At 47.0% G+C, this 25,334-nt stretch overlaps 1 protein-coding gene across 4 annotated transcripts in view; it reads right to left on the reverse strand.

Moving 5' to 3' along the window:
• DNM1L (dynamin 1 like) overlaps positions 1 to 25,334 on the reverse strand; it is a 1,039,542-nt gene that overhangs the window by 739,361 nt on the left and 274,847 nt on the right. For all 4 annotated transcript variants that reach the window (XM_069628197.1, XM_069628195.1, XM_069628196.1 and 1 more), the window contains one exon: positions 15,234 to 15,354. In XM_069628197.1, coding sequence (XP_069484298.1) covers positions 15,234 to 15,354 — 121 coding nt within the window. The remainder of the gene's footprint in view (positions 1 to 15,233; positions 15,355 to 25,334) is intronic.

Consider the following 25,334-nt stretch of genomic DNA (forward strand, 5'->3'; position numbering starts at 1 on the left):
TTCCTCCGGTATGGGTATGGGCTGGCGGCCAAACGGAGGCATGTGGAAATAGAGAGGTCAATCACTTCCCCAGCGTTGTTAAGGTTGGTCATCCTCACTGCTTCAGTCAGTCCTCGGACCTACCCCGGAACATGGTAGAGCTGACGTGTAGGGCTTGGGCCCGCTTGGAACGTACACCTAAGGGTATCATACTTTACTCGCCAGAGCTCCCGATTATATTCATACCGGAAATTCCCATGACTAGTGAAGCGGGCTATGTAGCTCTGATGAAGCGATTGGGAGTAACTACATTTGGGGACTTGTTCCCAGATGGGAGGTTCGTTTCTACTGCTCCACTGAGGAGGAAAGGGGCCCCATTGGTGCTGGATGTATTTCTGTATTGTAGACTGTGGATGGCGCTGCAGTGGCTTTTCTCCGACCTTCCCTGAGTCACCCCAGTCGGCTGAAATACTGGACAAAGCGATAGGGGGTACCTATGGCGGAGGGTAGTCTCTGAGCTGTATGGGAAGGCTTTGCAAAACAGACCACCAGTCACGGCGTCCCCGCGGGAGGAGTGGGAAAAGGTATTGGGCAGGTAGCTATCAGGGGCCACATGGGAATATTGCTGTGAGATGATTAGGAAGGGTGCGATCAATACCAATTTTAATCTCATCCATTTTAAGTTTTTACATCAATATAACTACTCAACGGCTCAGCTGAAGTAGTACTTCCCTCTAAGGTCAGGGGTCTGTATTAGGTGTGGGTGGGAGGCTGCAGGATTTCTCCATGTAGCCTGGAAATGTGCGAGGAGCTCAGAGAATTCTGGGGGCATGTGTTTGAAGTGATTGGAGAAATAGCGGGGCAGCGGTTTGAACCAACCCTATAATGGCCCTGTTGGGGTACACTAAACAGGTATTTAAATGCACTCGGAAGTTGATAAGCCTCCTGTTAATCCTGGCCAAATGCAGAGTAGCTATGAGGTGGGGTAAGAAGCGTGCCCCGACAGTAACCCAATGGTCTGAGTAAATTCTGTATTGCAATGGTATGGAGACTAGATGGGGCGCAATGCAGAGGAACAGCTGGGGGGACAGGCAGATGTGGTGCGCTTACACAGCATATCTCCTCAAACAACCAAGCGGAGAGGATTCTGCACCTTGTTCCCCGCGGGGCCCCCTGCGCCCACTCTCGCCATAAAGCTAAGCCCACCCGTCATCTAGTGGTAAATGAGGCAGAAGTCCTAAGAGCATAGCAACATGTGAAGCTGAGCGGAGGCCATGTTGATCATTGTCTGGACCCGCCAGTGGAAAATCCTTGGACTGGTCGCTGATATTACATATAGCTCTTCATTAATGTCTCCTATATTAGGCATGTAACTTAACCATTAATCGCCTTGCTGTGGAACAATCTGGCATCTGTGTGAAGGCACTGGGAAGGGGGATGGGGGAATGTTGGTTGATGGTTGATGTGGTCAATACAAAATGCCAATAAAGAAAGTTAAAAAAAAAAAACTATAGCCAGTGGACTCGCATAGAAATCCCAGTATGGGAGCAATAGCCTATAGCCTCCAACCTCCATCTATTGATCTGCGAGTCTGTGAACCGTAATTCCAGATTAAGCAATTAAATATTTCATTTGGCAGCACATCTGCAATGCGTCTGGCAATGTGTTAAGGATTGCCTCTGGATACAAGACCTCAAGCTTTTGTTACATGGGAGCAGGGGGGCACGGGAACATTCAGACCCGTGCAAAAACCTGCTTGCCTCCACTTGTTGCCAAGGCCACGTCGACACAGCAGTCACCACACCTCACCCACTGAGGGAGCTCTGTAGTGCTACGACACGTAGCTTAGGAATAGTGGGGGTCTGAGGCCTGAAAGCTGGAGCGGAAAGGGCCTTGGGACGTTCAAAGGGTGTTGGGCGTATCATTGTGTCAACCCGCAACAAAAGCTATAAGCACTGAAGCCGCTTCCAACATTCCTATGCTCCATCAGCCCCCACCAAGTGACTGAAGAGAAAATTGAGGGTTTATATGGGCCCCTTTAAGTGGACAAGGTCTGGCTGGAAACTGGATTGCTGAAAGGGTATACAATGGAAATCGTCCAGACCTGAGCAGGTCCCTTTTGCAAAAGACCAATGTCAGGTCGCTGACGGGACAGTTAGTCTGCATCACTTGGGTAGGCCTTAAATTCACATCATGGCAAACCAGATTGAAGGTCATCTCGCGACAAAAGAAAAAGCTCAGTAAGCCCCCTGTCAAGACCTTTAAACATAGTGGGAATGCGCCCCTACAGCTGGAGTGCCTTAGAAAAAGCAAACTTGATGAACACGTGTTCATGAAGTCCATGAAGTTCCTCAACAGCTTCTGGGGTCGTATTCCCCCCCACCCCTTCAGTGGCCCCTGTAAAGCCTGACCAGAATACCAGTCACTAAAAAGACAGCGCACTTGCTTGATTGCGCAAAAAGAAGGAATAAAGGCCTACCGGAAGATGTGTAACTCCTGAATTCAGAGACATAGGTCCTAAGTGATGGAGGTCCCTTCAAAATCAAAAAACTGCGCAATGATATGCAGCTAATGCTCAGGGCTCCAGTCTCATCCACGCAGAGTGAAGGCCTGACTGATGGTATAGAAGTTTCATGCAGGGGGGTCCATGAATGCATCTTGTATTGCTTTTTTACTGTTTCCTACTGAACATTAAGCTCTGGTCTTGTCACCTTGCAGAAGAGGGCATCCCATTAGTATGAAAGGAAGGAGAAAGGTTATTTTAGGAGTTCAAAGCATGTGTTGATACACAGTGTGACCCATCTTGAATGGGCTGTTTTAGCACAGACTTCCTCCTTCTTGGGATTGGCAACGCTAATGAACAACTAATTGTCTTGCAAAAAAAACCAATGATGCAAGGGTTAAAATCCTACTCCATCTTTAAAGAATGAGTTGGGAAGAACAAGTTACTTTCTTACCTGGTAACGTTCTTTCGATGGGATGGTCTGACGACGTATTCCATATCTATGACAGGTAATGTCCGCAGCACAGCTCCGAATACGTCGGAGGACCCAATCCCCTCGAAAGATTCTTTCTGCAGCCTTCCCCTCCATTGAAATCAATGGAACTCTCCACCCCAACCTTTTGCTATTTACTTTCCTTGCTCTGCTCACCTCTTTGGGGAAACTGTCAGTTCATAAGGCTCAGTGCAGTGAGTCCCTCTCCTCCTTTGCAAGATTCCTTGTTTTAAAATGTAGCGCACATCCCCTTACAATTAAGCATTGCAGAGTTATTTTGTATCCTTTTTCTTACATTAACATTTCTGTTATTTTCTTGATGTGTTCAAGATGGGCTGATGGCAGCAGATAATTACATTTTCTTATTTGTGTTTTTAGTTTTAGCCACTTACACTATTGCATTTAACCGCATAATTCCATTTGGAGTACCATATACCTAAAGTGGCAGTGCCACGTGATTTTTGCAGTTCTGGCCATCTTGTCCCTAAGCCTTCTTGCAGTCTGCCAAGGTCAGGAAATGCAATATACAAAACATCGAATTCCTGGGCAAAGCAGCGGAGTGAGCATCTGGCCGGATGTGGGGGCTGGGACTAGTCCTAATCCGCACGCCAGCTCCAGGTAGGTCTATTGCTGCGCAGATGGGGGCAAGAGGCAGTCCATGATTGGATAGCCGATGCCAGTTTGAATGGTGCAAATCCTTGCCATTGGTTGGCTGAGGGCAACCCCAGCTCGAATTTAGGATACAAGGAGTCCTACAGCCATTCTTCTAGTCTTCATTTGGAATCAAGAACGCTATAAAGAGTTGCAGCCCACTGAAGACCCAAGGATAGCCATTGAAGACATCTGCATTGCCTCCCGCCAAGGCCCACATGAAGTCCCGTCACACTCTCTCTCTCTCTCTCCGCATCTATCTCCAAAAGATGCTAGCCAGTGCTTCAACCCTTGGGCTAGTGTGATAAACCAGTCTGGATCCATGCCCGAGGATCCTGCTTTCAGAAAACTTCAGAAGCGTCCCGGAACATCATGTGGGCTGACAGCTACATTCACAGATTGACAGCTTGTGGCCCAAAACCCGTCCTGCAGCGGTTGCCCGCCCATCATGAAGAGTGGCCTTCCTGGAGCAGAGCCTACCTCATTGCCACAAGCTTTGCTTACCGCCTTTTGATTGGTGTGTTCCTCGTTGCTGCCGTGTCATTGAAACGCAGAACCATCACCTAGCCGGACCAAATTCCAAACCTGAAAAATACCACTGCACCTGCGGCCCCTGGACATGCTGCGAGTAGAATGTCAACTGAAGTAAGTGGGCCATGGAAACCTGAGCAACTCAGTGCAGTGGTGTTTTCTCTGAATCCAAGAAAGGCAGGGGGGTTGCAGACAGCCACCTTCCACCATAGGTTTTCTGGGTCTAAAGTCCACACCCTACCTGTCTGGCCTGGTCATGTTTGGTTTCTTCCACAGTAGTACATTTACCTACTTGTTGGTTTTGCCAATACTTTTTCGCCAATTTTAAAGACTTGCAGCTTCCTGCAACAAGTGGGACCTTTTGCCTCTTTGAGGCACTAAGCCTCCTTACCTTATCAAGGATAGACTTCTAAAGTGTTCGGGCCTTACTTTACAAAGCAGGGTATTTGTTTCCATTCGTCGATAGTCTGTTTCATTGTTACACCGCTTCAACTGTTTTCAGGGTAAAGTTTAGGTGATCTCCAGATATCAAAAACTGTATACATGTCCCCGACGGCGTTTAACCCACAGCGCTTTGAGATCATACCAATGCTATATAAGGTGCTATTAAAATGATCATAAGGTTTTGCTGATGTCAAATCGACTAATAAGATGGTCTTGCAGTTACTTAACTGTGATTTTGTGTGTCTATATTGTATTAAGGCCTAATAAAGATAGTATGTTTTTACATTATAATTTGATTAATTTGAATGCGCCGTGTGCATCTCACTGGCCAGCTACACACCCTCAGATCTCCTGAAGTCTAAGCCTTACTGCTTGGCTACACTACCTATATAGAGTTTACTAGACCTAGGCATTAATTAGCCTGTTCATCAATTAAAGTGGCCTCTCAAAACCCGCCCAGTGGGAAGTTCTTAGCAATGAGAAAGGAAAATAATTGGCAAACGAATCTTACTTAAAATGAAAATCTGGTGCCACCTTATTGAAGAATGAAGGACTGAAACTACACATTTCAAAAATCAAATAAACAGAAGGAACAGTCAGAAGCTCAAGAATTTGCCTGGCCTATGGAATGACCGCTGAAAATCTATTTTCGATTAAGAAGCTGTTCGAAATGAAGGTAGAGACTGAAAGGGAGCTGCCAACAAAAAGTTAGGAAATAGTTTGGAGATTCATGATGGGACCAAACAATTAAGAAGGAAAAGAGACTACCAGCCCCTTGAGAAATAATCATGGTAGGGGTGGACAATGAACCCTCTTTCAGGTCCGCTTAATAAAAAAATGAAAAAACAGAAATGGATGCCAAATAGTCTTTTAATAATATCAACTCCTTCAGACTTTGGTCCACACACCCTCCACTCCCCCACTCTACCAGAGTGTGATCAGATCCCCACAATTTTCTCTACTAGTTGAGTCTAGATACCCTGCTGACAAATCGCCAGCCCTCCTCCTCCCTTGCTTTTAACGCCTCACTATCTTGTTTCTCTGCTTCCCTTACCATGTTCTTTCTCCTACGATTGTAGACTGCTCAGTTGCTTCCTGAAGCAAGGTCTGCGCTCAATAAATAGCCTAATAATATTAATAGTAACAACGAAAACTTGGGTAGACACACATAACGTGACACCAACCAGGTGAACAAGTGGGTGGAACTTGCAGTCGAAATAACCTTACCAGGGATAAGTCACTTGTTCTTCGAACGGATTGCGTCTTCTCATGTATTCCTCACCTTTAGATAGACACCCAAAGCAGTGTAAGGTTTGGAGAAGGTTGCAAGAATTTTCAAATCATGAATCTCATTCTCAAGTTTTGTCATGGAGAGAATGCAAAACTACCTTTCCAAATGTTCCTTCCTGGCCTGAAGAGGAATACAGGCAGTAGCGTTTTGAGAAGGTATGAATGGTCATGAGTGTCATTTATCGGCACCCCTCTTTAAAAAGCAGATAACGTAGCAATGCCCCTTGTTGGGGTGAGCCTTCAGCACTTCTGGGGGATCCTTTCCTGCAAGTGTGTAGAACTCTGTATTGCCTAGGATTATCCATCTGGAAAATGTTTGCTTTGTGACTGCCAGACCCAATTTGTGTCCGGTGTAAACCACAAAGTTAGTTTTTACATATCCTGTATGGCTAAAATAAGACAAGATGACCCAAGTAGCCTTTCATCCGCCTTGCCAGGTTCTGGAGGCGGAAAAAATGTTGGCAAAAAAATCTTCTGAGAGACGTAAACATCCGATACAATATTTGTAAGAACTGTAGGCTTGACCCTTAAACGACTTTGTCCTTATAAAAAGTTTTAAATGGTTGTTTACTGGATATGGCCTGTAACTCTCAGCCTGCGGGCTGATGTCAAATCGACTAATAAGATGGTCTTAAAAGTCAGCAGTCTCAATGGACATGAGTGAAGCTGCTCAAATGGAGCGCTCACAAGACATTTTAGCACAAGGTTTTAATACCAAACTAACCTTAAAAGGGGGTAGGAGGGAACACATTTGTGCGCCCCTTTGGAAATTGGATAATCAGTGGCATTTTGAAATATGAAATTTCTGACATGCGCTTAAACACCGAAAGCGCTGCCAAATATCCTTTGATGGTTCCAATCTGGAGCACCAGATTTGCCATCTGTAACAAGAAAGAAAACAGCTTAGGTGTATCACACTGAAAAGGATCCACATTATTTTCCTTGCACCAGCTGCACAATTTGTTCCAACGGCAGCAGTACAAGAAATTTGTTTCTGGCCTTCTGGCCGAAAGCAAAATCTCCATCACATCATCTCGGAGATCCCAACCCTTATATCTCAACCTCTCAGAAACCATGCATGAAGGTTTAGTGTCTTGACCTCTGGATGGAGTACCCGAACCTCCTCTCATGAGAGAAGGTCCTCTCTTTATCAGACACATTGGAGGGCAGATGGACATGTCCAGAAGGTCCGGGCATCACATCCTCCTGGCCCAATCTGGAGCAATTCTGATCATGGATTTCCCGAATTTTCTCAACCTCCCGATTACCTGAGGAATGATGGGGACTGGAGGAAATGCATACAGGAGTGGAAACTCCCAGTCCACCACAAACGCGTCTTCTAGACCACCTCTTGGGGGAAATTCTGTAGAACAGAAGTCAGTAAACCACACTTTCTGTGCCACCCAAAATAAAGAGCGAATTCCAGACGAAATTTCACTATGATTGCTGACAGAATATTTTTTATTATTTTTGCCCCTGGTTGGTTTACACGTGTTTACGTGTTACAGCAGTAACAGTGCTGACGCGAGAGATGAGATTCGTAACCTAGACAGGGATTATCCCGTGACAGACAAGACTGACTTGAACCTAATTTGTTATTACATTTGCCCAGAAAGTTGTTTTGAGAAAGGCCCTAGAGGCTGAAACACGTGTAAACAAACCAGAGGCAAAAATAATAAAAAATATTCTGTCAGCAATCATAGTGTAATTTCGTCTGGAATTCGCTCTTTATTTTGGGTGGTGCAGAAAAAGTGTGGTTTACTGACTTCAGGATTTAACCAGGGAGGGGGGGGGGGATTGGCCCCTCCCAAACCACCACACATATCCTAATCGGATGTAAACTAGGATCGCTGATGTAAGAGGTTGAACCAAAAGCAAATCCCCACAAACTTCTACAATGTAGAACAGAACAGCTCACACTTCTGGTTGACACTGGTTGCAAACAGATCTACTTGAGCGGTTCCCCAAAGGGTGTAGATCACTTGAAGGACTTTGAGCTAGTTCCCACTCGTGGGAAAGTGCACTACCTGCTCACAGCATCCACTGGCGTGTTGGCTCCAGCTAGATGAACTGCTGATAGTGATATTACTTCTTGAATTGCCCAGAACCAGAGCGGCATTTGCCCTCTGCACATTGGTAGTGATCCTACACCTCCTTTTGTTGAGGTAGTACATGGCCACTGTGTTGTCAGTCATTATCAGGATATTCTTTCCACGTACAAAGGACAGAAAGGCCTTCAGCGCTAGTCTGATCGCCCTCAGCTCCAAAAGGTTGCTGTGTAGTTTGGATTCTGACTGAGAACAACAACTGGTGACTGTCAGATCGTTGGTGTGGGCTCCCCCACCCAGTGAGTGAGGCATTAGCAACTACTGTTATCTCCGGCCATGGTTGCCAAAAAGGTTCTCCATTCAGAACGTTGTCCTCTCAGGTCCACCAGAGGAGATCCTGTGCAACCCTGCTCGGAGCCTAAGGTAGATCTGACATCTTGCCAGAGAACTGACACCTCTGGGTTCTGAGGGGCCATTGGAGAGATCTCATTATCAGGCAAGCCTCTGGCACCAGGAACATGCAGGATGCCATGAGGCTGAGCAACCTCAAAATGTCAAAGGCCGGAAGATGTTGGACACTCTGGAATTTGGTTACCATATGCAGAATGTGTTGAGCCCTCACCTCATGTGGCGAAGCTTACACCCACTCCATCCCCCCTCAAAGTTCCCCCCCTTCCCCAAGGATGCATCCAGGACTGCTCCAATGAACTGGAGCCTTTGAGAAGGTATCATGTGGGACTTCTTGAAATTGAGGCAGAAACCAGTCTGTGGAGAGAGTGGCAGGTTATTCTGAGATGTTCCAGGGCCTGTTCGGGGGGAGGTGGAGGGTCAGGGGACAGGCCCTGATCAGCCAATCATCCAGGTAGGGGTAGTCATGAATTCCATCCTCTTAAAACTCAATGCCACCAGCGCCATCAAATTGGTGAAAACCCTCCGGCGGAGGTCAGTCCGAATGGCAGAACGCAAAACTGAGAATGAGAACCACCAACAGCAAACCTCAGGTACTTTCCGTGCTTGCGATGGATAGGCACATGAAAGTAAGCATTGTGAAGGTCCAATGACGCCATCCAATCCTGAAGCTGGAGGACAAAGGATCAGAGAAATGGTGACCATCTTAAACTTGTCCTTGCTGCGGAACTTGTTCAAGCAGCTGAAGTCCAATATGGGTCTCAACCCTCCATCGTTCTTGGGGATTAGGAAATAGGGCCTCAACCCTCCATCGTTCTTGGGGATTAGGAAATAGGGCGAGTACCACCCTTTGTGCCTCTCCGTCAATGGTGCTGGTTCTATAGCACCTTTCTCTAGCAGGCTGAAAATTTCCTGCAAAAGGAACGATCCGGAACTTTGAACGAGTGCCACCCCGTGGATGATCTGGAGGCCTTCCTTAAAAAGGGGAGGCAATAACTGGGCTACTGTTTCCAAAGCCCACGCATATGAAGTAATGCCCACCTCCCATCCAAATTCTTTCATATGCTGAGAGTCTGCCTCCCACCAGGGTTTTTTGGGTTAAGGCCTCAGAGGTTTTGAGGCAGCTGAAGCAGCAGATGAGGGTAAAATAGCAGTTGCTTAGGCAGACTTGGCACCTCTTGCCCGTCCACCATAAGGGAATTTTCTTTGGCCCCTTTGACTGGCCAGTTCTCTACCAAATGAGAATGAAAAGGCCAACCCCTTCAAGCTGGTCCACTGGCGTGTGACTTCAACCATGCACACCTGCGTATCACTGTGCTCGTTGCCATGGCTCTGTCGACGCTGTCTGCAGAGTCCAAACCTGACTGGAGAGACTCGTACATCACTTCCTTTCCGCCTCTCACAATGTTCAGGAAGCAGTCTCTCTTCTCCTACAGGAATGTGATGAGCCGCCATGGAGATAGTCCCACAAGGTGAACGAGAACTTCGTAAGAGCGCAAGTGGAATTGGCTGATTTTAGCGCCATGCTTCTGGCTGAAAACACTGTTTTTCGCCATTGCGTCAAAACACTTATCGTCCCTATCTGGCAGTATGGTGGGGTATGCCGCTGGCTTGGACATGGAAGTTGTTGCCTGGACTGCCAAGCCTTCCGGTGTCAGGTGTCTAGATCACTGCTTGAAGGTCTGCATTTTTTGCTAAGGTTCTGGTTGACAGCCGATTTTGTATCCGGTGCCTCCCAATTTGAGTTAACCCTCTTCTGTAGGGCAATGTGAAACGACAATACAGGAATCTTTTGTGGTCCCTTATCCAAAAGATCAGTAAGGTTGTCCTGTTCAAATGGAGGAGCTGGCCTGCCCCATCCCAAGAATTCAATCCCCTGAGACATTAAACAGTCTACACAAAGCATCTGCATGCTCTGCTGGATCTGGTTTGCCACATTCCAGCTCTGGCAATGTATCTATTCCACTTGCTGACTGTATATTTTCATAGGGGTCCTTTATTCTGGATTCCTCCAAAATGAGGGCCTCAGGAACATTAGGTATTCCAAACTTTAGCCCCAAAGGTGGCGTATATTGGTCGGATGGTTCATGTTCCTCATAAATGGAGGACAAGGACTTCAAGAAATCCTTTATAGGAAAAGGTTTATAGGACTTACCCATTTCATTAGATGGAATCGAAGGTTTCGACGCAAACGGCTTAGAGGATGTCGAAGCAGACGGCATCTATGACTTTGAAGGTTTTGGCAACACAGTATTCGATGCCATCAGCATAGCTGGAGTCCTCGAGAGACTCTATCTCCGACGAATGAATCGTCGAAGGACGAGGACTGGTCCCATCATCAAGTCGGGACCTCAACAGTTCTCGGGAGATCAATGGCTTGTGTCGAGGGCACCCAGGATTTGGCCTTCGACTCCTCCTTGTTGGCTTTTGATGGCACAACAGGAACAAGACTGTCTTCTTTGAAGGGGCCGGAGCCGCCATCTGGAAGAGCTTGAGCATTTTCTGCCTGAATACCTCCCATTCGGCTGGAGTCGCCGACTTACTTGGGAATGCTATTTTCCTTTCCGGCGAGGAATCAGAGGAATGGAAGGAGACCTATGGTACCTTTTCTTCATCTTTCTCGATTAAGATGAGGAGAGGTGTGAACCGTTTCTGGAACAAGTGGGTTTCTTGGACTTCCTCCTCCGTGGAGTCTAGAATCTCGACTTGTCTGACTAATGCCTTCCCGATGGTGTTGAAGGGGATTTCGTAGGGGGCTTACCCACTGCTAACTTCCCCTTCTGCTCCTTCAATGGCTTACCTGTCATGGACTGGCATGGCCCAATCAGCTGTCCTGTGCTTAACACCAAGACACTCCAGACAGACCCTGTAATTAGAATTGTTCCTTTATAACACGCTTAATACCAAAGATTGGTTTCGAAGCACGGGAATCAGGATTCAAACCTGTTGTGTGCAGCTTTGTCTTACTTCCAAGACAAACACGTTGCCTTCTCAATGGGCATCGTGTAATGGACATCTTGGTGCCGCAGTCATGACACTTCTTAAACCCAGTCTTTGGGGTTGATGAAGCAGATGACAAGGTCATTTTCTCGATGTCGCAGTTTGAGGAAACCGAAAGTGTGCCGTAATCTTCGAAGCGTAAGCTATCGTGGCAGCCCCGACTGAAGCTTATGGTCTCTGTGGATGTTATATATACCTGTGATGACTTAGACTTCGTGACAGAGGTCTAAGTCATCACATGTCAACCTTTCTCTGAAGGTTGACATTACATCGAGTCAACCTCATCAACCCACAGCGCCCTCTGCCGAAATACATTTTACGAAGCAAGCAAACGCTTGGCATGAAGATATCTATGTGGGAGGACACAATACATTCAAAAAAAGATTAATCTGAAAAGATAGACCTGGTTAATTGACAAAAGGCAGAAAAAAGGCCCTTAACGGCTATATAAGAGAAATCCCTGTTCCGATGTTCTCAAGTGCCAGGCATGAGGTTCAATTGGTCAACATTGGGAGGATGGATTCTGCAGCTGGCTTGCAGCAGTATCTTTTCACCTGAGGGATCTTCCAAGGAGAGCAAAGTACTGGGGCTAGCAGGTCCAGAAGCCATGGTCTGCTGGCCAAATAAAGACAAATCAAAATCATTGGCTTTTCACTATTGCAGATTCCTTAGGGCAGCAGCAATGAGAGGAAAAGGAGGCAATGCATACGCCAGCTCATAATTCCAAGAGAATCAGAGAATACGAGAGACCTCTTAAGAGGGACCTTACTAGGGCCAAACATTGCACATTTCTTGTCGGCTCTAGAAGCAAACACAGCAAGCTGTGGATATCTTGAAATGGAGAACATCCCCTGTGTGTGTTAAACTCCTGCTCCTGTGAATCCCTAGGTCAACCAGAGAGTCGTTCAGACATTCGGACTACAGTCAAATGGGCAGCCCTCAGCCAACTCCCATTCCACACTGCCCAAAAATAGAGGAACACGGCTTCCATGTACAGCTGGATCAATTCTAAACTGACTCTTCCTTATGTGATGTAGCAGTGTAGACTTTTCAAAAATGCATGATCACCAAAGTACCCTGCACCCATGATTGACTAAACAGTGGTCTATGAAAGAGACTGGCATGTGAAACCCACCACTGAAAATCCTGACGAACCAGACGTTCAACATCCAGCAAGTCTGCTTCAGTTAACGGTTTTGGTGAAACAGGAGTATCTCAACCTGGCCTTGGGGGAACTAAAAAGGAAAGATGTACACTGCAAAAGTCCCAACAAACTGAGAAGACCCTAGCTGGTGTTTTAGTCTCTGTGGTGAACTGTGCAAAGTTCCCGCTCCTGGGAAATGAACAGAATGTAGACTAATGCCCAATCAGGAAAGACTTTCAAATTCAAAGAGCAGCCCAGCCAGTAAATAAGTATACATCTTCAAATTTGTGATCAGCCACTCCTCCAACCCCACCTTCAGGAACCAGTTGTTGAGCTATGGAAATAAATGAATTTCGCTCTGTAAAGGGGGGGCAACATGGCCCTAACCAGGGTTATCAGTTGGTTAGACTGAATTGAAGCACTACAAACTCATGAGTCGGAACTGTCACAAAATAGTGTAATGCGTACAGCGATGTGAAAATATGAGTCCTGCAGGTCTACCACACCAGATAATCTTGCGGCTCCATGGCCTGAAGGATCTGAGCAAGCACGACCACTTGAATTTGTCCTTCCTAAGGAACCTCTTTAAAAGGCTCAAATTGGTCACAGTCCTCTACCCTCTTGGGGGCATGGAAGGGCAGAGATTACCATCCCTGATCAACCTCTGAGGGTGGAACCAGTTATATTCTTCCCTTTAGCCATATTTGGAAGCACTCCTTCAGCAGAAGAGGGTGTGGACGTGGCATGAGATAATATCCGAGTTGATATATATTATTTATAAAGTATACAATTCTTCTAGCAGAATGATAACAGGTTTCAAAATAAAACATTGTAAATTCATGTATCCAACATGAACTACTTAATTGTGTACTAATAGACGGGTCTAAATTAGAGGCTTAATTATACTGTTGCGCTCTTTAGATGGTTACCCGAGACTGATCTAATGTACACCACAAAATAGACTCAGCTTGACCATTTGTAGTATATTTGACAAGCTGGGGGCACCATTTGCTAGACTTTTACGACGCAACCTTTATATGCTATTTTGTGAAATTATTCCAAAGGTTTTATCATGCATTTAAAAAAGAAAATGCAGGCATCACATTTTTCCCCCCTTGCCAATCCTCCCTACCTGGCCCCACCACGGCCTCCAGTGATGCTTAACATAATTTTGTAGATTTGATTAGTACGTCTCTTTACTTTGAAGCACTTGTCCAGTTAGGTTAAGGTTACCTTTGTAAGTGACCCATTTTCTTATATACATTTTTCTGTTTGTTTTGTCCCTGGTATATGTCCCATTTATTACACCCTCAAACTAGCTCACCAATTGTTCTCATCTTTGGGCTATTGTACAGGCACCCTTAGTGGGAATACTTCTGCATTCTCAAATGTGATACTGTAGGTCATTGCTGATCAAAATGGACATCCCTAATAAAAACAAATAATAAAATGTTCAAATAAATACACAAAATATAAATTAGTTTAGAGACTGGTCTATCAAAGACTACTTAACTGCCATTTTGCCACATTCGGCATTGGCCCCACCACTGACCCCTAAATGGAGAGCTTTTGACTGCTAGCTTGTGAAAGGAAATATCTAAACCAGAGCCTTTCTTTGTCCTTAGTTTCTTATGTGAGGTAAGTATGTGGTGAAGCGTGCTGTAGCAGCCGAAGCAAAGGTAGGAAAGAGGGCCCCACTCATTACTAGAAAATATTAAAAGGGCAGGGACATGGTTGGGAAAATACTCCCTGCAGCCCAGAAGAATACGCTTGCCATAATAAAAGGTTGCACGTCAGGGAGAACGGAAAGGCATTAGCAAAACCATTGTGGCAAATATTCTATTCTGGAGGGATCCACAAAATGGATGAGAGGCCAGATGGACAGACGGCAGTGTGATCTATACTTCTGGTGCACACATTTACATGCAGGATGGAGGCATGACAAATGCTTAGCGCATTGCTTGTACATTTTCAAGAAAGGGAGCAGATGGAGACCCCAACATGTACATCCCATGAAGCGGTGGTGAAGCCCTGTACGTTAACAAGGATGCAGAAAGGAATATGGATTTCAGCACATACAGGAACAAAGGGCATATGCACATATGGGTTTGATCAGGGGTACGTTTCCTCCCAGTTGGATCTGATGGGGAGATTACATAAGTCTGATAGGGGATCTGCACATTACGCTGATCAGGGTACATTGTGGGCAGCACACGCGGGACTGATCAGTACATACTTGATCTCACATGCTTGTAAATCTTAATGATAGGACTTCTAATGTGTGCTATGTCCTGCAGTGTTATGGGATGTGTTGACTTACTTTAAGTCACAAAATATTGGCAAGAACCCTGAAACGGATACATTTTTCACCAATATGCATTAATAAAGGAGTTCAAAAACACTCCACATTTGACATACCCTGCTAATGCTTTCGTGAAGATCACAGGATAAACTATTTCACATGTAACTTCTGCAAGCTCTCAACACGTTTTTGTTCCTTTGTTATGTTATCAGGCTGGTTTAAAGACATTCTCAGCCTCTACTTGCCATCAGCCAACACTATTCAGACCAAAGAAATGTCTGATTTAAAACATCAACCAATAAGAAAAACAGTAAAAGTTAGGAAATTATGCTTCTACATCATGGTTTAGTAGAGCTTTTTAAATTGAGATTTGGCTACACAGAAAATAGAAAATGCATTGTTTGATCACTGCTATGCCTTATTATAGCTCTTAAACACACCTGTTCACCACTCCTATTATACCAAGTTTGACTGGAATGACTCTTCCCATGAGCACGTCCATGGCATCTGTACCAGCATCCATGAGGTCCAGTTTCGTGATGACTGCAAGGGTCCTTCGACCTAAAATGGAAAAGAGAATGGTACTATTCAAGACATCATGTTGCAATTCAGTTAAAATCACTTCAAATATCTATTTGCCTATTTACAACATGTGCAGACCGGTCTAAAACATGGTACATAACCAGCAACAAGAGTCTGAAAATAGATGGTCAGTGTCAACCCATCAAGTAAACTGTGAGGTATTCATATAAATTTGACAAAACACCCATATATGTTCAAAATAAACATGAGATTACATAACAATTCCCACATTTTGCAACAAAAATATCTTTACATTTAGAGAACTAAACTCTTCAGTCCACGCCATGCAGTATCTCCAGTACAATATCAAAACACCATCTTACAAGCCACCAAAGACATTTTTTTAATTTTCACTCATCTCTTATCAGACTAGCAAAATGTATGCGTACTCTGCTCGGGTTCTGTAGACAGACATGATAATTAATTTAATTTGCATAGCGCACATCTGCCCAGGGGCATCGTGGCGCTGAAAGCAATCTTACTTGTTACAGGCAAACATGGTGTATATATAGATACAATGCAGATCATAATTGCATATTTGCATACAGTTGTGCTAATTTACCTACAGTTGTGGTAATACAGTAGGATAGGAGGGGGGGGGAGGAGAGGTTAAACAATGTGGTTTTGAGTAATCTGCGGAAGGCATGGTAAGAATTTTCGTTCCTTAAAGCGGTGGGGAGTGCGTTCCAGTTTTTGGGTGCTAAGTGTTGAAAGCTAGACCCTCCGGCTTTGCTTCTTTTGAATGTGGGTACGTAGGCCCGGTTAGTCATGTGTGACCTAGTGGGTCCAGTGGATGTATTGAGGGTGATTCTTTCAGAGAGATGGGGCGGAGCCTTGGCAGAGAGGCATCTGTGGGTGATGGCCATGGATTTGAATAGTATACGTTCTTTTATTGGTAGCCAGTGGGCTTCTTTTCTGGCTTGGGAGACGTGCTCCCTTTTAGGGATGCTCTTAGAGCATTGTTCTGTGTGACTTGCATTTGTTTTAGGTTTTGTGTCGACGTGCCCAAGAATAGAGCATTGCAGTAGTCCAGTTTGGTGCCTACTGTGGCTCTGGCTACGGCCAGGCAGTTTTTAGTGGATAGGAAGGGTTTAACGGCGTTGATTACCTTAGTGGTAAGTGCAGCAGAGGAGGCTATGGCATTTACTTGTCGTGTCATGGAAAGAGTGGAGTCAAGGTATACTCCTAGCGTTTTTTCCTGCAGTGGAGACTGTGATGGTGGAGTTATCTATGTTAAAGGATTTGTACCGCGATGGGAGTTTTAGTGTTTCTTTGGTGCTAACTAGTAGGATCTCTGTTTTGTCCCCGTTTCAGCAGAGGCCGTTGGCTGCCATCCAGGTTTGGATGGCTGTATAGATCTTGGTTAAAGCCGCCGCGTCTAGTTCATAGACCCCCTGTAAGAGGGAGCAGGACCTGTGTGTCGTCACCATAGTTGGTGTATGCTATGTGATGACGGTCCAAATCATTGAACAGTGGGAGGGTGAAGATGTTGTATAAGGTGGGGGCAGTGCAGGACCCTTGAGGAACGCCGCAGTAGATCGTATTAGGGGTAGCGCTCGCAGAGTCAGAAAAGACTTTCATAAGTCGACCCTCGAGGAATGATTTGAGGAGATGGCTTCTGGCAAGAAGTATGCTTCATTTTTGAGTTGCGTGCCTAGAATGTCGTGATTGACCAGGTCAAAGGTCTAGCAGGAGTGCTGGTTTGCCTTTGTCCATAATGTCATTTAGTTGGATTTTGAGATCTAGTAGGGCCGATTCGGTCCCATGTCCCGGGCGGAAACCCGATTGTCTTTTTCCTAAGATACGATTTTCTTCCAGGTATTGTTGTATTTGTGTGTAGGCAACTTTGTCGAGGATCTTGAGCAGGAACGGTTGTGATGGGTCTATAGTTGTTGGCGTTTTTATCAATTGTTGAAAATCAATGATCCTGTAGGTCGGTGTTCCGAGTCGCTTATCGAGTGATGTGCTTTGCACTCTGAAGTAAACTGCACTGCGAATGGGTGCATGTGGCTGCCTTACATACTCTGTCACTGAAAATGTGTGCATGCAGCTAGCTTACATACCCGGGAGCAGACGGGGAGGTGCGAATTGGCGTGCTGCAGCATAGAGGGACCTTCTGTGTACCCTCCCCACCTGTCGCCTCACCCTGGCTCAGTGCAGTACTTTGCAAATATCTCGGAAACGGTCCTAGTTTTGAGGCCTTTGAGTTTTGTTCGTCGCAACGGGACGGTTAAAATTAGCTTTGTCCGGTCCATCAGCAACCACATTGATGTTTCGCCAATTTGAGGTAACCATCTCATGTGTGAAAAGGCTGAAATCCAGGGAAAGATGGGGTGTCCAAATGTCATGTAGCCAGTAATGTCCGGAGGGTCATAACCGGTAAATATGAAAACTTTGTTGCCGATTGGTGGAACAGTGTGGAATTGTATAAGTAACAAAGTAACATTTTCTGAATGATCTATATATAGCGATAGTGTACTGGCAAAATAATGAACTGCATTCATCATACAGTTCCCATAATCTGAGGATTAGGGGGATGAACAAGTTACTTACCAACTGGTAACATTCTTTCGACTGGATGTTCCTCCAACTTATTCCACATCTTTGACATGTAATGTCCACAGCTGTGCACTTCAGAAACATTTTCAGCAGAGGGCGTACTGCGTCGATGACATCCGGTCGATGTCCCTCAAAGGCCTCCGTCAAGGGCAACGTCACCGGATGTTATGAATAGGACGCACGGCGCCCGTTGCCTCAATTTAAGTTTTTTCCCCTCAGAACATGTGGCACCAGTCTCATGCCTGCTTGACTGCACATAGCCTTGTGGGAAACGTAAGCTGCAATCGCATAGGAAATTTTCCAGAGGGGCAGGCTGGGAGGGCGATGTGGAATACGTTGGATGAACATCCAGTCGAAAGAACGTTACCAGTTGGTAAGTAACTTGTTCTTAGAATGTATTGCGTCCTCCAAGTATTCCACTTCTTTGACAGACTCCCAAAGCAGTACCAGTCAATGGAGGAGGGAAAATAATTTAAAGTACCCAATAAGATTGCGGAATAAAGAACCGCCTTTCCAAAGGCCATATCCTGACAATGGATAGTATCCAGGGAATAATGTTTAACAAAAGTGTGGATTGAAGACCATGCGGCTGCATCACAAATCTTCCTAAAAAGGAACCCCCTGCTGGAAGTAGCCATGCCCCTAGTGGAATGAGCTTGCAACACTTCAGGAGGGTCCTTACCCACCAATCGGTAACACTCCGTAATGGGGAGGATAATCCACCTAGACAAGGTCTGTTTGGTAACAGCTTGGCCCAATCGGTGTCCAGCATACCCTAAAAAGAGTAGATTGTCCACTCTGACCCTGGACAGCCTAGAAATGTAAAAGCTCAGAGCTCCCCTAGGATCCAACCGATGGAGTCGCTCCTCTTCCTTAACATGAGGAGGGTAGAAAGATGGAAGCACCACCTTCTGACTCGAAATGAAATTCAGATACCTTAGGTAGAAAGGAGGGACGTACCAGTAGTACAACCCTGTTCTTGTGAAACACAGTAAAGGGTTGCTTAGAGGATAGTGCCTGCAATTCACTCACTCTGCGAGCGTAAGTAACCGCAACCAAGAACAGTCTTGAAGGACAATAATCTCAAAGGACAAAAGTGCAAAGGTTCAAACAGAGCACCCATGAGAATTTCAAAACCAAATTTAAATCCCAAACCGGCAGCTGAAAAAGGGACGACGGGAACACATTAGTCAGTACTTTAAGAAATCAAAAGGAATCTTAAAGTAGGAACATTCTTCAGACAAGCGCTTAAAGATAGACAGCGCCGCCAGGTAATCCTTCATGGTACACACTTGAAGGCCCCTGTGTGCCAAAGAAAGTAAGAAAGACAAAGCCATAGAAATGGAGCACTGAAAAGTATCAACATTGTGACCTCTGCACCAGTCGCAGAATTTACGCCAATGGTACAGGGATTTTTTTGCAGGCCGCATGGCCGAAAGCAACACCTCCATCACGTAATCCGGGAGGTCCAATCCTTATACCTCAATCTTTCAGATACCAAGCGTGAAGGTGGAGAGTCTTGACCTCTGGATGGAGAGCCTGACTTAGACCCGATATAGCCCCCCAAAAACCCCCACCCTTTCTCCCCTCCCCCTCACCCCTCGCGAGAGCAGATCCTCTCGGTAGGGAAGACAGCGTGGAGGGCAGATGGACATTTCTAGAAGGTCCAGCTACTACACTCTCCTGGCCCAATCCAGAGCACGAGGATCATGTGGGACCCAGACCTCTGCAACACTGGAGGAATGACGGGACTGGAGGAAACAGGTACAGCGGTGGGAATGACCAATCCACTACCAACGCGTCTCCTACGGCTCCTCTTGGAGGAAATTCCCTGGAGCAGAATCTAGCGCACTTCCGATTGACACTGGTGGCGAAAAGATCCACTTGCGTGGTTCCCCAAAGGACGAAGATCTCCTGTAGGACTTCCTGAGCCAACTCCCACTCATGCGAGATCGTGCTCTGCTTGCTCCAAGCGTCTGCACTGCATTTTTTTCATCTCCGGCCAGATGAACTGCCGAGATCGAAATTCCCTGCTGGATGGCCCAGAACCAGAGCTGCATTGCCTCTCTGCACAACGGGAGTGATTCTCCCCCCCCCCCCTTTTTTGTTGAGGTAATGCATGGCCACTGTGTTGTCCGTCATGATCAGGACACACTTCCCCCGTACAGACGGCAGAAAAGCCTTCAGGGCTAGCCTGATGGCCCTCGGCTCTAACAGATCGATGTGGAGTTTGTACTCCAGAGATCAACGACCGCTGGTGGTCAAGTTGTTGGCATGAGCGCGCCATCCTGTGAGGGAAGCATCCGTCACTACAGTCACCTCCAGCCACGGTTGTCAAAACGGTTCCCCCCCTCATCAGGTTCCCTTCATTGGCCACCACAGAAGATCCTAGGAGACAGAGTGGAATCTGAACGAGATCCAATATCTTGCCTGAGAACTGCAACCACTGCACCTTGAGGACCCATTGCAGGGATCTCATCCGGAAGCCTGGCCTCTGGCACCAGAAAAATGCAGGATGCCATGAGGCCGAGAAACATTAAGAATTCAAAAGACGGGACACTCTGGGCATGTTGAAGCTTGTTCACCATCTGCACAATGTGATGAGCCCTCACCTTGGAAGGCGAGCACTTCCCCCAAGGACGTGTCTTAACACAGCCCAATGTACTGGAGCTGTTGGGAAGGTGTCAGATGCGACTTCTTAAAATTCAGGGAGAACCCCAGCCTGTGGAGGGTGCGGCAGGTGAGACTGAGGTGATCCAACGCTTGCTCAGGAGAGCGTGCCCGGATCAGCCAGTCGTCCAGGTAGGGGTAGATATGAACCCCCGCCTCCCTCGCCTGAGGTACACTGCCACCACCAACATTAGCTTGGCGAAGACCCTCGGTCGGAGGTCAATCCGAACGGCAGGACCCGAAACTGAAAGTGCGAGTCGCCAGCCACAAACCTCAGGTACTTTCTGTACTTGGGATGAATCGGCACATGAAAGTAGGCATCCTGTAGGTCCAGAGACACCAACCAATCCTGAAGTTGAAGGGCCTGGAGGACTTGAGAAAGAGTAACCATCTTGAATGTGTCCTTCCTGAGAAGTTTGTTCAACCAACACAAGTCCATGATGGGTCTCAATCCCCAGTCTTTCTTCAGAATCAAAAAAATAAAGGGAATACCATCCCTTGTTCCTCTCCGCTACAGGCACCAGTTCTTTAGCGCCTTTCTCCAGCAGGGTCAAGATTTCCTGCGCAAGGAGCGGATCCGGAAGCTTCAAAGAGTTTACCTGGTGGATTGTCGTGAGGCCGCTGAAGGAAAGGAAGGCAGTAGCCATGGGCTATGGTACCCAGAACCCACGCATCTGAAGTAATGGCTCGCCATTCTTCGAGATGCTGAGACAGTCTGCTCCCAACCGGCGAACTATGGGACATGGCCTCATGACGGTTTGGAAGCGGCTGCAGCAGTGCCTGAAGGAAAAGCAGCAGCTGCCTGAGCGGCTTTGGCACCACGATTTCCCCAACCACCACAGGCACTTTTTCGCTGGCCCCTTTGACTGGAGGCCCCTCGCGTTCTACCAAAGGAGGAGTAGTAACGAAAAGAACCTCCCCTCCACTGCTGTCCTCTAGGACGAAAAGGCAGAGGTTGACGCACAGATGCGCTTAAAGGTTTAGCCGCAGCTTTCGAGGTCTGCAACATCAAGGCTCTCGTCAGCCTTGCTGCCAAACAAATGTGCGCCATTAAAGAGCATGTTCAGAAGATGGGCCTGCACATCTGGAGCAAAACCAGACTTCCGCAACCATGCAAATCTCCGTATACGGGTGCTCGCAGCCATGGATCGGCTAACACTGTCGGCTGTATCCAAACCCGACTGAAGGGATTCGCACATGGCATCCTTGCAGTCTTGAGCTCAGTAGCTAAAGAAACAGTTCCACAGAGTGTGTGAGAACCTTGCCAAGGCACAAGTGGAATTGGCCAATTTCAATGCCATGCTCCCAGCAAAAAATACCTTCCGAGCCCAACAGTCTACGTGCTTGTTGTCCCCATCAGGAGGGATGGTAGGGTACGCCGGCTGCCTCGAGGTGGCCGTAGCCGCCTGAACCACCAATCTCTCAGGAGTGGGGTGAGTGGATAAATAGCTGGGGTCGCTAACGGAAGGGCGGTACTTCTTTGTCAAAGATTTATTAACAACCAGAAGAGATTCTGGGACTGCCAAGCACCTGCCACCCTTTTCTGTAAGGTGAGATGAAATGCTAACACCAGGTCAGAGGATGGACCTTGATCTAGGATGTCCATTAGATCATCCTGTACAAACTCTTCAGGAGGACTGGACCAGCCCAGATACTCCGAGACCCTAGCCATGAGCCTCCTGTATGAAGACTCAGCATGAGGCCCAGGCTTACCAAATTCCACTTCCAGAGAAGTGTCCAACCCACTGGCATCATGAAGGGTTTGTCTCAACTCCTCCAATTGACTGTCTCCAGAATAAACTGGAGCCACATCAAGTTCACCAAGGTCCTCAAAATCAGACCTTTCTTCCTCTTCATAAATGTCATCCAGAGGGAGTTGAAGACCTGGTTTGGGGGACAGAAGAGGGCCTGGCTGTTACGCTCACCTGGATTCCACAGGGGCGTCGAACGAAGCTGGACTGCTGCAGTCTCCACCAGTGTGACTCTTAGCGAAGTGATGATCGACTGCACTTGCTCACTCAGTTTCGTCTGCCTGGCCCACAAGAATATTTTCCTAAAAGCAGGAAAGGGGATTAGCCACCCGTGGTAGAGAGGTTACACTAACACTATTTTCCCTGAAAACTTCCACTATTCCCCTTCGTAAGGTCTCACCTTATTGTTTGGAAGGATGAACTCTCCATCCTGCGTGGAGTGCAGGGGCGCGTAGAAGATCAGTTACTTCACTGATCCGAAGGTATTTGGCAGGGTTCCAGACAACAATGACTCTGAGGTAAGTAGTGTGTAAACCGAATGTATAGTTCTTTTAGAGTTCAAATGTCTTAATTCACTCTTGCTCCTTTCATACCTTTTCCCTTGCAGCGTGATCCAAGGAGTGAGTTTGCCTCGATGGATGAAGGTAGCGCTTAGGTAAGAGTCAGTTTGTACCAAGCACTGTCTAGCAAGTAATATTGTTCCAAATGTAATTAACCAATAGTTCTCCATCTTTGCAGGTGCGGCGCCTTGCCGAAGATGTCTAACGTAGGATGGTGACCAGCGCTGCCTCGAGCGGTAAAATTCTGAGTAAGTATCTTGCGGTAAGTAAAAGAATGTCTTTGGTGGTACCCCACTCACCTTTTGTTTGTTCTGGTCTTTTCAGATGCTGATGTTTCGGGCGGCGATTCAACGGGTGTTACGCCGGGGTCGTGGAGATGCTCCGAAGAAAGGCGAGTATGACGCGCCGCTGCAGCTGGCAATGCGACGCAGTTTATTTTAATGTCTTTTCCCTTTATCCACAGGTGCGGCTGCTCCAGGAAAATATGACGACCAAATGGAAATCTCCTTGTTCTAACCTTCTCCTCTTCTTTTCTTTTCTCTAGGATCGGCTCTGGACACAAGACGGGTGTGGCTGTAGACTGGATGCTGGACTGCAGACACGGTGAGCGTTACGCTGCTAAGATGCAAAATAACGCGAAACGTGTGCTGCTCTTCGGGCGTGGTTTAAATAGCATCAAAAAAGTAGTTCCCAGGTAAGAAGTTCCAGTACCACACCCAAGCAGCAAAATAGTTCCTAAAGGAAAGTAGTCCCTTCATGTCCTCATGATGGCCTGTACATGAGTTCTTTGCAGGATGACCTGCATAGTTTCAAGTTGGCAATATGAGCCATATAGCCCCAAGGGAGGGTTTTGGGAATTCCTGTGTCTTCTTGGGTGCCTGTTCCCTGGACAGATGGACCTGTTCCGGATGTCTGGGGGCAGGCATCGTGACACTGGCCTCACAGTAGCCTTCCTAGGAAGATCCACAAATCTGGGTACTCCACAGTCAAATTCCGGGCAAAAATACCCGAAGGTGTTGAGGGTGCCTAAAGGCTTCGGTGTCGACACTGGTGCCGACAGCGCCATGGGCTTATAAAAAATAGCAAAGCGTTGATGTCCGAGTCGGACGGACACGGCACCGACCTAGTCGACACCGGCTTCGAGCTCTTAACAGGTTGCAGCGGTTTCGCTGGAGACGAGGACCGAGACCTGGAGGCACGTCTCTGGCGACTTTCCTGAGCCTCCAAGGTTCCCGGTGCAAGTCGCGTCGCGGACCCAAGCCCGAAGGCGTGCGAGCCGTGGTACGAGACTGTTCCTTGCAGACTTCGGTAGAAGGCACGACCGGAACCGTGCCCTGCAATGGGAATATCGCTAACATCTGCTCCTTAAAGGCAGCCCATTCCTCCGGAGTCTAGGACTTTGTCGGGCATGCCACTTTCCTCGAGGCACCATCCCCTGAGGAGGGCAGGGAAGGTGACCGGTGACAGCGCTTCCTAGAGTGCCGGGACGAGGAAGAAGAATGGGTGGAAACACTCCGGGACTGAGATCCCCAGGCCGCCACCTGACATGGAGAGTCGCCCCTCGAGTCACCGGTGGAAACCCCCTTTTCGACGATTTAGATTTTCGGGACTTACTAGGCTTAGAGCCCCCACCTACCTGGAGGTTCCTCTTACGCTCCTGCAAGGCCTTGGCAGTCAGCGACTGGCATTTCAAACAGTCAGTGTCGTGCAACTCGCCCAAGCACCACAAACAAATGCAATGCGGGTTGGTGATCAACATTTTCGACTTGCAGTCCCGGCAACTCTTGAAGCCCGACCCTGAAGTCAGAGGGTGGGGGTGGGGGGGGTCGAAGAAAAAGACATCTCAACGATGAACACACGAGACGCGCCGAGTTTCACGAAGCAACATGTTTGTCAGAAAAAAAAGGAACTGAGGCTACAGGCGCTGTGCGTCCTATTTATAACATCCGGTGACGTTGCCCTCGACTGAGGCTTTCGAGGGACATCGACCCAACGTCATCGACGAAGGACACCCTCTGCTGAAAAAGTTTCTGGACTGCACAGCTGTGGACATTACATGTCAAAGATGTGGAATACGTTGGAGGACACAATCCATTCGAAACATTTATTCCAAGAAATTGTTTCCCTTTATGATAGTGTTGTCCCAATAATATGTTGTACTCTGATCAGCTTAATCTTCAGCGCACTTCCAATTTAGGAGTATGGCTTTCCTTGCCGACATACTGGCTATTGAGCACCAAATGTCTTGTGTTGGAAACGTCTTAATAATCCTCTAACCGAAGACTACTAGTACAGAAGAGCTTTTCTTCACCATTATTACATATTTCTAAGCCAGTTTCTGAAACTTCAGATTGCTCACCTGCTTTGGCATTGTCCGCAAAGTTATTTTCCTCGCCATATGCCCTTCAGCAGCCTACCG

The sequence above is a fragment of the Ambystoma mexicanum genome, chromosome 12 (assembly GCF_040938575.1).
Source record: "Ambystoma mexicanum isolate Mex_15411 chromosome 12, UKY_AmexF1_1, whole genome shotgun sequence".
In the NCBI taxonomy this organism is placed as follows: Eukaryota; Metazoa; Chordata; class Amphibia; order Caudata; family Ambystomatidae; genus Ambystoma; species Ambystoma mexicanum.